Here is a 14,299-nt window from a genome sequence, read left to right as displayed (position 1 = left end):
CTTGATTTCTACCTTCGTCGATTTCAGCATCACGAAGAGCTCGGGAATTACTTTCGTCATCCCTTGCATACTATAGTTCATCACGAAGTTCTACTAACTTGGTGATGGTGACTAGAGAATTCTGTCAATCACTATTTTATCTGGAAGATTAACTCCCACTTGATTCAAGCGATTGTAGTACCCAGACAATCTGAGCACATGCTCACTAGTTGAGCGATTCTCCTCCATCTTTTAGCTATAAAACTTTCTTGGAGACTTCATATCTCTCAACTCGGGTATTTGCTTAGAATATTAACTTCAACTCCTGGAACATCTTATATGGTCCATGACGTTCAAAACGTCTTTGAAGTCCCGATTCTAAGCCGTTAAGCATGGTGCACTAAACTATCAAGTAGTCATCATATTGAGCTACCCAAAGGTTCATAACGTCTGCATCACTCTTGCAATAGGTCTGTCACCTAGCGGCGCATCAAGGACATAATTTTTCTGTGCAGCAATGAGGATAATCCTCAGATCACGGATCCAATCCGCATCTTTGCTACTAACATTTTTCAACATAATTTTCTCTAGGAACATATCAAAAATAAAAACAGGGAAGCAACAACGCGAGCTATTGATCTACAACATAATTTGCAAAATACTATTAGGACTAAGTTCATGATAAATTTAAGTTCAATTAATCATATTACTTAAGAACTCCCACTTAGATAGACATCTCTCTAATCATCTAAGTGATTACGTGATCCAAAGCAACTAAACCATGTCCGATTAACACGTGAGATGGAGTAGTTTCAATGGTGAACATCACTATGTTGATCATATCTACTATATGATTCACGTTCGACCTTTCGGTCTCTGTGTTCCGAGGCCATATCTGTATATGCTAGGCTCATCAAGTTTAACCTGAGTATTCCGCGTGTGCAACTGTTTTGCGCCCGTTGTATTTGAACGTAGAGCCTATCACACCCGATTAACATGTGGTGTCTTAGCACGAAGAACTTTTGCAACGGTGCATACTCAGGGAGAACATTTTTATCTTAAAATTTTAGTGAGAGATCATCTTATAATGCTACCGTCAAACAAAGCAAGATAAGATGCATAAAGGATTAACATCACATGCAATCAATATAAGTGATATGATATGGCCATCATCATCTTGTGCTTGTGATCTCCATCTCCGAAGCACCGTGCTTGTGATCTCCATCTCCGAATCACCGTCATGATCACCACCGTCACCGGCGCGACACCTTGATCTCCATCGTAGCATCGTTGTCGTCTCGCCAACTTATTGCTTTTATGACTATCGCTACCGCTTAGTGATAAAGTAAAACTATTACATGGCGATTGCATCTCATACAATAAAGCGACAACCACATGTATAAGTCATGAAGAAAGCAATAGCAACATACTAAACGATCGGGTGCTAAGCTAACGGAATGGGTCAAGTCAATCACGTCATTCTCCTGATGAGGTGATCCCGTTAATCAAATGACAACTCATGTCTATGGCTAGGAAACATAACCATCTTTGATTAACGAGCTAGTCAAGTAGAGGCATACTAGTGACACTCTGTTTGTCTATGTATTCACACAGGTATTACGTTTCCGGTTAATACAATTCTAGCATGAATAATAAACATTTATCATTATATAAGGAAATATATAATACTTTATTATTGCCTCTAGGGCATATTTCCTTCACGAAATATTTCTACATTAAAACACACTAGCTTTTATTTGAAAAAAAAGAAACACAAACACTAGCTTTTGATTTAGATCTTCGGAAACACTAACGCCCACACGTGTGGGCATTTGCATCTCACCCACACGCGTGGATCCGCGTCCGTTTGTGGATGCATGAATCTTGGCATGTTTGTGGTGCCACGTAGGACTGGGCTGGTGTGTGGGCATTCACCCGGTCGCTCACACGTCCGTTTCACCACACGGAGGCGCCGTGTGTGGGCGTTTAGCAGTTCGCCCACACGCCAGTTTTCACTCACGCACAAGGGCTGGTGTGTGGGCATTTGCCATCTCGCCCACACGCCCGTCTCCTCTCTCCACACCCAAGCTGCCAGTTGCCATGCGTTTTGCAGTGTACGTGGCAACTGCCCTAGCGTGCTTGTAAGCAGATGGCAACTCTCTTTTTTTTATCCGAACATGTCAGTTGCCATGTGTTTTGCAAGGTACACGGCAACTGCCCTTGTGTGCTTGTAAGCAAATGGCAACTCTCTCTTTTGCCCGAACGTGTTGTTTTGCCATATCTCTTTGTAGCGCTACACGGCAACTGTCTAGTGTTAGTAGATGGCAACTCTTAAGGTTTTCAAATAATGGCAACGGTAGTAAACCAGACCATACACGGCAACTGCTTAGTGTTAGTAGGTGGCAACCTCTAAAGTTTTCAAATCATGACAACTATAGTAAACCAGACCATACATGACAACAGCTGCAGTGTCCAAAATGGCATCTGACACTTGACCTGAGATGGCAGCTGCAGTTGAGCAACCATGGCAACTGTAGTTGTCCGCCATGGCAACTGTAGTTCAGCGACATGGCAACTGCAGTTAAACGGACATTGAAGAGGGTCCGGACCATGGCAACTGCGGGGACGCGTGGTGACTGTCACGCGGGGCGTGCGGGACTGTGAGGTAGGTGGCTGAGAGAGGTCGTGTGGGCGTTATGCATTTTGCCCACACATAGGCGTGTGAGAGAGGGACCGTAAGGAAAAAAAAGCGTGTGGGCGCTAGTTGTTTTGCCCACATGTAGGCGTGTGGGCTGGACCTCTTAGACACCACACAAAACATGTGGGCAGACCCCTTAACGCTCACACGTGTGGCAGTTATCGTCGTCCTAGATCTTTGCTTGGATGATAATTCATCTAAAACTAATCTTTAGATGTCCGTAACAACTCCGGAAAAAAATCTCGTCCATTCTACCGGCCTCGCACACGCCATTGCCCATGATGCCCCGGTAGGCGGCATCATGGCACATTCAAGAACGGAACGGGGACAAAACGCAACACCAGAAAGCTGTTGACGGAACGGAATACGCCGAGTCGGTCTCCCAGAACATATACCCGTCGTCCTATCTATCTCCCCAGCCAAACAAGCATCTTCCATCGTGTTGCTGCCTCGCACCCTCGGTCTGCATGTTTCCTTCCTGTAGCTTCCACTGCACGCCCGCCCGCCCGGCTCTTCCATTCGTTCCCAACCCACCTCGTCTTCCCCAACTCACCTCTCCAGCTCTCCTCTCCTTTAAAAGCTCTTCCGAGCTTTCACCTCACAACACAACACGACCCCCGCTTCTTCCAATTAAACCTTGCTTGCTCCCCTCCTTATTGCTTAGTAAGTTAACCTGATCGACCGATCCTATCCATATCTCCAGTGAGCCCAAGCTCGATCGTGTCTTCAATCCAAAGGAACTCCCGGGAACAAGACAGGCCCGGGAGAAACGAATCGATAGGGACTTGTCCTAAGCTAAAGAAACCGCCCGAGAGAGCTCCCTATCCTATCCACCCATCGCCATGGCGGGTCAGTGCTCTGTCCTTGCCCGTGCGCACCACCAACAGTGTCGTCGGTCACCCAGAAACTAAGAGAGCAAGGGGTGAGAGAAGAAACTCTCGCGCGCAGCAGCCGCCGCCGAACTCTTTTGGTTGTTTCTTTGGGGTAGCGAGAATGCGGCAGCTCTCGTCGCTGCTGCAGGGGCTGGCCCGATTGATGGCTGGAAAAGAGAGGAAGGAGGAGGATCCGCAGGGGACGGTGCTGCGGATGTCGGGGACGCTGCGGGGCGAGGGCTCCGGGACCTTGGCCGCCGTGTGGTCTCGCCGCGGCGAGAAGGGCACCAACCAGGACTGCTCCGTCGTCTGGGAGGTGAGTTCCATCCATCCATCGCCTCTGCTATGTTTCGTCGCAATTGTCATGTTGATGCTCTGTTCCACGTGAAATTCTCTGCTCGTGCTCGTGGCAATCATTGGTGCCATATAGACAGAGTATCTTGTGGAGCTCGGCACCCAACGCGGAGCTCTTTTGGTGAATCTCTTCATCAAGAATTTAAACAGGAACTTGTTTTGTTCCGGCGTTTCAAACAGATTTGGTGTGTTCTTTTTTTGCAAGCGAAGAAGATATATTGTGCATGGTGTCATGGTTCGTTGGCCCTGTCCCATCGACCCATCCCTGCCGTAAGAAATAGTCCAACAGAGGAGGCAGTACTTGGGACTAGTTGCTGGCTTGTTCTCGTTTCTGACCACAGAATAAATCAAACGGCTTCCTAAACTAAACTGTGGGGTTCAAACCTCTCCCCGCTATTTGCCTAACCATGTTTTTTTTTTCCAATTTTTCTTTGTTTTTACGAGGTGTTTTAGTTCGTCTTGTACTCTTCAGTACCGAGTTTTTCTTGTTACTGCAGGAAGTCTTGAATACAACTTAGACTCAGTCTATCTTTGCGCCGTATTATGCTGAATTTATTTTGTAATCTGCTAGAAAAAATATGTTTTGTTACGTGCTAGAAAATGTACAGAAACATAGATATGTTTCTTACAAAATAGACAGAAATTGATTAAGTTTTATACTTATAATCTAACGAGCAATGCCAAACGGAGTAGTGTAGTGATGTTGGCCCTTTAATTAAGCAGGCTCACTGATGTAATTAGTGATACGTGGCTTCTCAAGGCATAGGTTTTGTAGCATGTTGTTCACGTTGTCCTTGGATATGCTGCTTGCTTTTGGCTTCGACAGTACTCCATGCCAAAATGGCATCTTACTACGTCTCTTGGTTTGTTGGAGAAAAAAAGGTGTTCGGTTTCTTGGTTTTCTGAATCCAATGTGGCTTGTTGGAGACTGACTGCGACGGCAGAAAGGGGTATAGTACGTTACCTACAGTCCTAAACTGCATTGCCGAATGAATACAGGTTGCAAGAGGAAAAATAAAATCGCATTAGGCCAGGCCAACTAAAAGTGTGATTCGATGTAAATATCAATATGCCAACAAATGAAAATACTCCTCGACTAGTCAAACTGAGATGCACACTCCTTTTCTTCAGGGATTCGGATGCCAGGATGACACCGTCTTCTGCGGCATCTTCGACGGCCACGGCCAGTGGGGCCACTACGTCTCCAAGGCCGTCCGGGACTCGCTGCCGTCGTCGCTGTTGTGCCGTTGGCAGGAGGCCGTCGCGCTGGCGTCGCTCATCGACGGCGAGAAGAAGCTCGGCGACTGCCAGTTCGACCTCTGGAGGCAGTCCTACCTGGCGGCCGCCGCAGCCGTCGACGAAGAGCTCCGCCGCAGCCGCCGTCTCGACGCGGTCAACAGTGGCTCCACGGCGCTGTCGATCGTCAAGAAGGGTAACATGATGGTGATCGCGAACGTGGGCGACTCCCGAGCCGTCCTGGGGACCACGTCGGACGACGGCAGCATCGCCGCCGTCCAGCTCACCGTCGACTTCAAACCCAACCTGCCTCGTAAGTACTCAGTGACAGACGTACTGCACGTTCAGGATGCTTGATGAGAAGGCCGTTGCTCACTCGCATTCAAATTTGATTTTGCAGAGGAGAAGGCGCGCATCGTGCAGTGCAAGGGTCGCGTGCACTGCCACGAGGACGAGCCCGGCGTGCACCGGGTGTGGCTGCCCGACCGGGAGGCGCCGGGGCTGGCCATGTCGCGCGCGTTCGGCGACTACTGCGTCAAGGACTACGGCGTGATCTCGGCGCCGGAGGTGACGCAGAGGAAGATCACCGCCCGGGACCAGTTCGTCATCCTGGCCACCGACGGGGTAAGGGACAAATTCTTGCTGTCAATGGTAGTACCATTTTTATGCGCTCTACCGCATCATCTGATGGACGTGGAAAAATGGGGGCAGGTTTGGGACGTGGTCACCAACGAAGAGGCGGTGCAGATCGTGGCTGACACGCCGGAGAGGGAGAAGGCGGCGAAGCGCCTGGTCCAGTGCGCCGTCCGCGCCTGGAGGCGCAAGCGGCGGGGCTACGCCGTCGACGACTGCTCGGCGATCTGCCTCTTCCTCCACCACTCGCCGCTATCGTAGGCGGACAGCTTCGTCCCCGCATTGCCGTGTGGACAAGGAAGAGAGAGAGAGACGCCCGTCCTTCTCTTGGTAGAGCGAGTGCAGACGTCGCGATCAGAGACCGAAAGACCGCTGCAGATCATGAGAGCGTGCGGCAGCTCGTCGTGACCGGGACGCATGGACGGTGGGCGAACGTAACTGCTGCCGGTGGTGGATGACCGAAAGATGAGGACGACATGCTCCGACTGTCACCCCTCGACAGCTGCTGCGATCTGAACCGTGGACCAGAAAATATCTGACCGAGGCATCCTACAGTGAATGCTGAATGCCATGCCCATGATTGATCGCCCGGGATCTGGGACCGGAAGGATAGGTACGTATGGGCGTGTATGGCGTGCAGGTGGGAAAAGCAATTCTCCCATGCACGGGAGGTCCGGTGCATGGGAGGGCCGTTGATATTTCTTTAAGATTCGATGGCAATGCATTGACGCTGTTTATAGTTTGTCAGATCTTTCTCTGACTGACCACATGCAAGCCTATGCTTCACCATCGCATGCTTTTTATTTTATTATTTCCATGTTCAATTCTATTTTATCTTTTGAATCAAAAGAAAATATATGATCAGTATGCATATTTGTGTTTGTGATGAGAACTTTAAAACTAGACCACTTTTGAATATATTTGAACAAGTTACATATAAAACTAAAAGTACATAAAACTATGAGATGTTTTGTTTAACACTATAAAAATTCAAAGTTTTTTTTAGTAACACATTATTGTTTTTTTGCGTGGAATTAATAAATTTGTATGAAACAAGTTTGAAGCATGTTGATTTAGCTGTCAAAAATATATTTTCTAAAATATATTCAATATTGGTCTTGTTTTAAAGATCTTGTCAGAAAAAAACATAATTGTGCAAACTGAATGTAAACCAAACTTTTAATTCAACAAACAACACGCATCTATTTACTTGAATGAAACTCAGTGAGTAGGATATCATTAGAACGTATGCTAGATGAGAGAGAAAGGAGTATAAATGATGTCAGTGGTCCCGCACGGTAACAAATAAAGCGGTGAATGCATGCACGGGAGGCCCCGTGCATGGTAGAAAATCCTCTCTCGCGTGCAGGTGCCATGTCCACGCACTTGGACTACGCATGCACAGGTGGCCGGTCAAAATGTGATCGACATACCACGTACCCCTCTTCCCTGTTCTCATCACATTACATGGCACATCCCCGTGCTTATCATGTCAGATGTACTGTTACCACCCTCTCTACACGCTCATGAAAAACAGATCACCTACTTCGCAGATTGTAAGATTAGAAACGGGACGCCGATAACGCCCATACGCGTGGGCATTAAAGGGGTCTGGCCACACGTTTTGTGTGGTATCTAAGAGAATCTGCCCACACGTCTACGTGTGGGCAAAATAAGTAACGCCCACACGTTTTTTTTGCCTCGCGGTCCCTCTCACAAGCCTGTGTGTGGGCAAAATAGATAACGCTCACACGCCCGTACGTCAGGCCTCCTACCTCATGCTCCCGCACGCCCCGCGTGACAGTCACCACGCGTCCCCGCAGTTGCCATGGTCCGGACCCTCTTCCATGTTCGTTTAACTGCAGTTGCCATGTTGCTGAACTACAGTTGCCATGTCGGACAACTACAGTTGCCATGGTTGCTCAACTACAGTTGCCATCTCAGGTCAAGTGCTAGATTTCATCTTTTGGACAACTGCAGCTGTTGCCATGTGTGGTCTGGTCTACTACAGTTGCTATGATTTGAAAAAATTTAGGAGTTGCCATGTACTAACACTAGGCAGTTGCCATGTAGCACTACAAAAAGACATGGCAAAATAACATGTTCGGGTAAAGAGAGAGTTGTCATCTGCTTATAAGCACACTAGGGGCAGTTGCCATGTACCCTGCAAAACACATGGCAACTGACAGCTTTGGGTGTGGGAGAGGAGACGGGCATGTGGGCGCGATGGTATCTTTAGGAGTTGCCATATACTAAACACTAGGCAGTTGCCATGTAGCACTACAAAAAGACATGGCAAAATAACATGTTCGGGTAAAAGAGAGAGTTGCCATCTGCTTACAAGTATAGTAGGGCAGTTGCCATGTACCCTCCAAACAGTGGCGGAGCCAGGAATTTGGTGTTGGGTATTCATTGTAATTTTTTTTGCAATGCAATGTAAATGTATACTAAATCACTAAGCTCCCTGGGGTAGAAAGCCCCAGGAGCGATTCAGCTAAATCTGCTCTTTAACATCTCAATTTTTTTTCACTGTGAAACTTCCTTTGGAGAGGATCGAACCGATTTGCGAAATCATACTCTTCTCAATAATCATGTACAAAAATTCATATGTAGGATAACTGCCTATGTAATCTATTTGCTGCTCATGTGAGGCAGTTAGGATACTCCTAAGCGTCTATGTTAACTGTTGTTTGCAGGTTCAGGAGCATACTTTTCTAAGTCCATTTACTGTTGCTGCTATACAATCACAACCAACGAGGGGACGAGCGCGAGGCCGCGACCAGAGTAGCCGAGAGAATGGGACTTGCAGATGGCTGGACGCCTGGAGGTGCCGCTGTGCTGGTGGCTGGTGTGGTTGTCGTCGCAGCGCCGCCGCCAGCAGCGGCAGCTAGGTCGATCCTGTTGGTGAACGAGTAGAGGGCTGTGTGCCGTGGGCTCGACTTCGCGTGGCCTGTTGCCTGGGCTGGAGCCTGGAGATGAAGGAAATATGCCCTAGAGGCACTAATAAAGTTATTATTTATTTCCTTATTTCATGATAAATTTTATTATTCATGCTACAATTGTATTAACCGGAAACATAATACATGTGTGAATACATAGACAAACAGAGTGTCACTAATATGCCTCTACTTGACTTGCTCGTTAGTCGAAGATGGTTGAGTTTCCTAGCCATGCACATGAGTTGTCATTTGATTAACGGGATCACATCATTAGGAGAATGATGTGATTGACTTGAATCATTCCGTTAGCTTAGCACTTGATCGTTTAGTATGTTGTTATTGCTTTCTTCATGACTTATACATGTTCCTATGACTATGAGATTATCCAACTCCCGTTTACCGGAGGAACACTTTGTGTGCTACCAAACGTCACAACGTAACTGGGTGATTATAAAGGTGTTCTACAGGTGTCTCCGAAGTTACTTGTTGGGTTGGCGTATTTCGAGATTAGGATTTCTCACTCCGATTGTCGGAGAGGTATCTCTGGGCCCACTCGGTAATGCACATCACTATAAGCCTTGCAAGCATTGTAACTAATGAGTTAGTTACGGGATGATGTATTACGGAACGAGTAAAGAGACTTGCCAGTAATGAGATTGAACTAGGTATTGAGATACTGACGATCGAATCTCGGGCAAGTAACATACCGATGACAAAGGGAACAACATATGTTGTTATGCGGTTTGACCGATAAAGATCTTCGTAGAATACGTAGGAGCCAATATGAGCATCCAGGTTCCGCTATTGGTTATTGACCGGAAACGTGTCTCGGTCATGTCTACATAGTTCTCGAACCTGTAGGGTCTGCACGCTTAAAGTTCGGTGACGATCGGTATTATGAGTTTATGTGATTTGATGTACCGAAGGTAGTTCGGAGTCCCGGTTGAGATCGGGGACATGACGAGGAGTCTCGAAATGGTCGAGACGTAAAGATCGATATATTGGACGACTATATTCGGACATCGGAAAGGTTCCGAGTGATTCGGGTATTTTCAGAGTACCGGGGAGTTACGGCAATTCACCGGGAGAAGTATTGGGCCTTATTGGGCCATACGGGAATAGAGGAGAGATGCCAAAAGGAAGGAGGCGCCCCCCCCCTCTGGCCCGAATTGGACAAGGGGTGCAACCCCCTTTTCCTTCTCCCTCTCCCCCTCTTTCCCTCTCTCCTACTCCGGAAAGGAAAGGGAAATCCTACTAGGACTTGGGAGTCCTAGTAGGACTCCCCACACTTGGCGCGCCCCCTCTAGGGCCGGCCTCTCCCTCCCTCCTTTATATACGGGGGCAGGGGAACATCTCTAGACACAACAATTGATCTCTTGATCTCTTAGCCGTGTGCGGTGCCCCCTCCACCATATTCCACCTCGATCATATCATAGCGGTGCTTAGGCGAAGCCCTGCGTCGGTAGCAACATCATCACCGTCATCACGCCGTCGTGCTGACGGAACTCTCCCGCAAAGCTCTGCTGGATCGGAGTTCGTGGGACGTCATCGAGCTGAACGTGTGCTGAACTCGGAGGTGCCGTGCGTTCGGTACTTGGATCGGTCGGATCGTGAAGACGTACGACTACATCAACCGCGTTGTCATAACGCTTCCGCTTTCGGTCTTCGAGGGTACGTGGACAACACTCTCCCCTCTCGTTCCTATGCATCACCATGATCTTGCGTGTGCGTAGGAATTTTTTTGAAATTACTACGTTCCCCAACAGGAGAATGGATATGTATATCTGATTTTTTATTGGGCCAAATCATAGATATTCCATGGAATGCCCAAGAATACCCCTGGTTCCGCCATTGCCTGCAAAACACATGGCAACTGATAACTTTGGGTGTGGGAGAGGAGACGGGCATGTGGGCGAACTGATAAACGCCCACACACCAGCCCCTCTGTGTGCGTTGAAAACTGACGTGTGGGCGAACTGCTAAACACCCACACACCAGCATCTCCGCGTGTGGAAACGGGCGTGTGGGCGACCGGATGAATGCTCACGCACCAGCCCAATCCTACGTGGCATAAAAAATCTGATAAAACATGCCAAGATTCGTGCATACTCAAACCGGCATATAGCCATGCGTGTGGGCGAGATGCAAACGTCCACACGTGTGGGCATTAGTGTTTCCGTAGAAATGTGCATGCAGATGTGTACGTAACGTTCCTTCCTGTCGACAGAATTGACTATTAACAATTCCAGATCGAGATACCTTCTTCGTTTAGAAATACTTGTTGGAGAATCATTTCCTCGACAAATATTTCGGAATGAAAGGAGCGTATAGTACTGCTAGCTATACCGACTGCTCATTGTTCGTACCTAGTTAATTGGTCGCCCGATTGATGCGACATAATTGCTCCGAGATTTACCGTTTTGTGTGATTTGTGTCAAGGACATTAGCTGAGAGTTGACGTACATGTCTCCCTGCATGTCACTAATCATAAACCATTCTGGCTAATCAGTTATGGAAAACAAATAAAAAATGATATGTTCCCGTGTTTTTTTAGAAAAAGGAGGATAATTCCTGGCTCATCATCATTGTGATGCACACAGTCGAGGTATGTTTTCCGAAAAGAGGATAACCCTCGGGCCTCGGTCATGATATGTTGTCGTGTGACAGCAATGTATATCACAACGCTGATTTAGTGTGTGCCAAACCGTTCAAAACTCTACCACTTCTGTTAGTTTTGCTCAATAATCTGATCCTTTGTAGATGTCAGGAATCTTCAGCCGCAATGATAGTGGCGGGGAACTGTGGATTCGATGCGCATAAATATTGCATCAACCACAGAAGACCGTTGGGGGCGGGTAATTATTAATTATCTCTATCATAGCATACCACTGTTGCAGGATGCCGTTCTTTTTTTTTTTTGAACGAGAGAGGGGTCCAGAAGGACCCCGAGACTGCATTAGTAATAAAACAGCGGTGGTACACAGCAGTATGCAAAAGGACCCCGAACTAAACCTAGATAACACACTGGTCCCTGCATTTTACAAAGAGGACCCCCACAACCAAATGAAAAACGCGATCGGGTCCCAAGCACCTTCATCACGAATGCAACCTTGCCACCGCCGGGGACAACACCACTTGGTGTGGCAAAGCCTCCACGACACCTCGCCGCGGACTCCATGTTGAAGAAGCACTGCCTCCCAATTGGCTCCATAGCCGGAAGGAAGAAGTACGGCCGCCCTTCGGCCAGCAGATCCGATGGCATGGAAGAAACGGCCGGCAGCCAAGCGCCATGGCCGGCGCCGTAGCCATTCACCAGCAGCCATCGGGGATGAGCACAAACCCGATCTGGACCTCCATCTTTCCCCTGCTTCAACTCCACCACCACGGCGACCATAGAAGCAGGAGAGGAAGCGGAGCACCTCCAGAACAGGGAACCAGGCGAGCTTATTGGTGGAGTAGCCGACGATGCGCTCGACGGCAGCGACTGACCTCCATTCAGCACCACCATGAAGACCACCGCCGTAAGCCACCGGCCGCTACTCGCCCACGGCGGCGGCGCTATCCACATCGGCATACCGCCATACGCCACATGGGCAGAATACCACCTAAAACTAGACGCGCTATATACAAGACTACTCCGTGTACCTCTCCCTTCTCTGCTCCGGCCGGCTACGCCATCGGAGAAGATAGGGGATCGGGCCGGGAACGGTTGCTCGCTCTCGACTCTCAAGGGGCTCTCTCGAAGGCTCCTCGGGTCTCCCCGTTCCTTTTTCCATAATTAAGACGTACTCCCTCCGTAAACTAATATAAAAACGTTTAGATCATTATTTTAGTTATCTAAACACTCTATTATTAATTTACAGAGGGAGTATAAGCAATAGGGTTAGCCGAGCATAGTATAGAGTAGGCTAAGAAAGAAAAGACCGGTGTGTTCTGGCTTACTCTATTGTTGAAACTTGAAACCCACTCGTCTGAAAAAAATAAAATCTCAACATCCTTTATGTAGAATAATATGATGCAACTCATCGGGTGCAATTCCACGTATATATGATATACAAGGTAAGCCACAACCTTAACTATGCAAGGAACTAAGAGGTAGGCAAAGAATACAAAGATACATGCAATATATATTCAACATCCCCCCGCAGTCGAAGCATCGTCATTGCTGACGCAAAGACTGGACCGAAACTCCCTCGAATGAGGCCGTAGGCAAGCCCTTGATCATGATACCTGCAAATTGTTTTTTCGCGAATACGCAAAATACGTATCATTCCATTGATAGGTAGGGAGCAAGAGAGTTGGGGTTTACATGGGTAGCAGCAACTCAGCGTACACACAGGATGCACAAAGAAGTGTTAGGAGAGCAGAACAAGAAGGGGTTGATCAGCCCAAAAGAACTAGAAAAATCATGGAGGCATGAAACTCGCGATGTCCTTGGCCCCGCGATGTTGTTGGGGGGTGGGGACGTGTAAAACATGTACATGGTATATCAGAGCCAAGAGGTCTTGAGTTCAAGACCCTGCTGGCGCAATTAAATTACAGCCCACTTTCGATCCACGTTTAGGCTTGAGGGAGCCACATGTGAGGGGAATGTTGACGCCTAAATGTATCACCTAGTATCTTTCATCAGATCGGTTTTTTGGTTGCATTGAGTAGAGCATGCACTTCTACAATTTATTCCACATAAATTCTAAAATTCCCTCATCCTATATTCTTGCAGTGCATATCGTCGCAATGTTTTCGTATTCACTAGAACCGATGCTTGGACTCGACTTAGGTCTAGAGGTCTTCTTTTATCTCCTGGGAGTTTTAAGGACTATACTCGAATTTATCTTTTCGTAACCCCTAGTTCAAAATTGCATGCCCCTATGCATATACTGATAATAATTTGTGAAAAGTTTCAACCAAGTATGAGTACTACCTCTAGGATTGGAACAACATGATACATATGGAGAAAATAGTGCAGAGGTCGACATTGAGATAGAGGATAAACTGTGAAATAAATCAAAGATGAAGTATTGAAATCTTTTTTCTCCCATGCCAGGAAAAGAAGAAAAGAAAGTGCTTGTGATGGATAAATCCAATCATGGGCCTCGTGCATGCATGTCAGCATGTGTGCTCACCGTCCAAACGTTGACACGGATGGAGTATTAGCTTGAATCGAAAGCTTAAGATCCATGTGATGGCTCAGAGAGCTTCTTAGGATTAAACGAACTTAAGAAATTAAATTACTTAGCTGCAAGATGTGAACTGACGTCAACAACAAGCTTGATTTGGAATGGGACGACGAGCATGTTAACTTTGTTATAATCGAAATGCCTCTCTCCGTCAGCATATCGATGAGCTGGTGGGCTGAGGAGACTATTAGATAAACATATCCTATGGCTTGCATCTTCGGTCTACCTCTTCAAGTGCTCTCTCGGCGTTCTTTGATGCAGATTGGGCTGGGAGTCTGGATGACCGGCGATCAACGGGGGGCTATGTTGTCTTCTTTGGTCGCAACTTGATCGCCTGGAGTGCGTGCAAGCATGCCACAGTATCTCAGAGTAGCACTGAAGCAGAGTACAAGACGGTTGCCAATGCCACAG

At 47.5% G+C, this 14,299-nt stretch overlaps 1 protein-coding gene across 4 annotated transcripts; it reads left to right on the top strand.

Moving 5' to 3' along the window:
• Window positions 1-3,021: 3,021 nt before the first annotated feature.
• Window positions 3,022-8,870, top strand: LOC109736077 (probable protein phosphatase 2C 48). 4 transcript variants are annotated; one of them, XR_012182886.1, is made up of 6 exons: window positions 3,022-3,865; window positions 5,035-5,452; window positions 5,540-5,763; window positions 5,851-6,385; window positions 8,469-8,613; window positions 8,664-8,870. XR_012182886.1 is itself a non-coding variant. In XM_020295297.4 (4 exons), the coding sequence occupies exons 1-4, from the start codon at window positions 3,671-3,673 to the stop codon at window positions 6,031-6,033; spliced, it is 1,020 nt and encodes a 339-aa protein (XP_020150886.1). In that variant the 5' UTR covers window positions 3,022-3,670; the 3' UTR covers window positions 6,034-6,656. The 4 variants fall into 4 exon arrangements, 2 of the variants coding, with proteins under 2 accessions (XP_020150886.1, XP_040241849.1); XR_002226310.4 differs by having other exon boundaries at window positions 8,469-8,870; XM_020295297.4 differs by lacking the exons at window positions 8,469-8,613; window positions 8,664-8,870 and having other exon boundaries at window positions 5,851-6,656.
• The last annotated feature ends 5,429 nt before the right edge of the window (window positions 8,871-14,299 follow it).

Source organism: Aegilops tauschii, chromosome 1 (assembly GCF_002575655.3).
Source record: "Aegilops tauschii subsp. strangulata cultivar AL8/78 chromosome 1, Aet v6.0, whole genome shotgun sequence".
Taxonomy (NCBI): domain Eukaryota; kingdom Viridiplantae; phylum Streptophyta; class Magnoliopsida; order Poales; family Poaceae; genus Aegilops; species Aegilops tauschii.
This window is presented reverse-complemented; position numbering and strand designations above follow the sequence as displayed.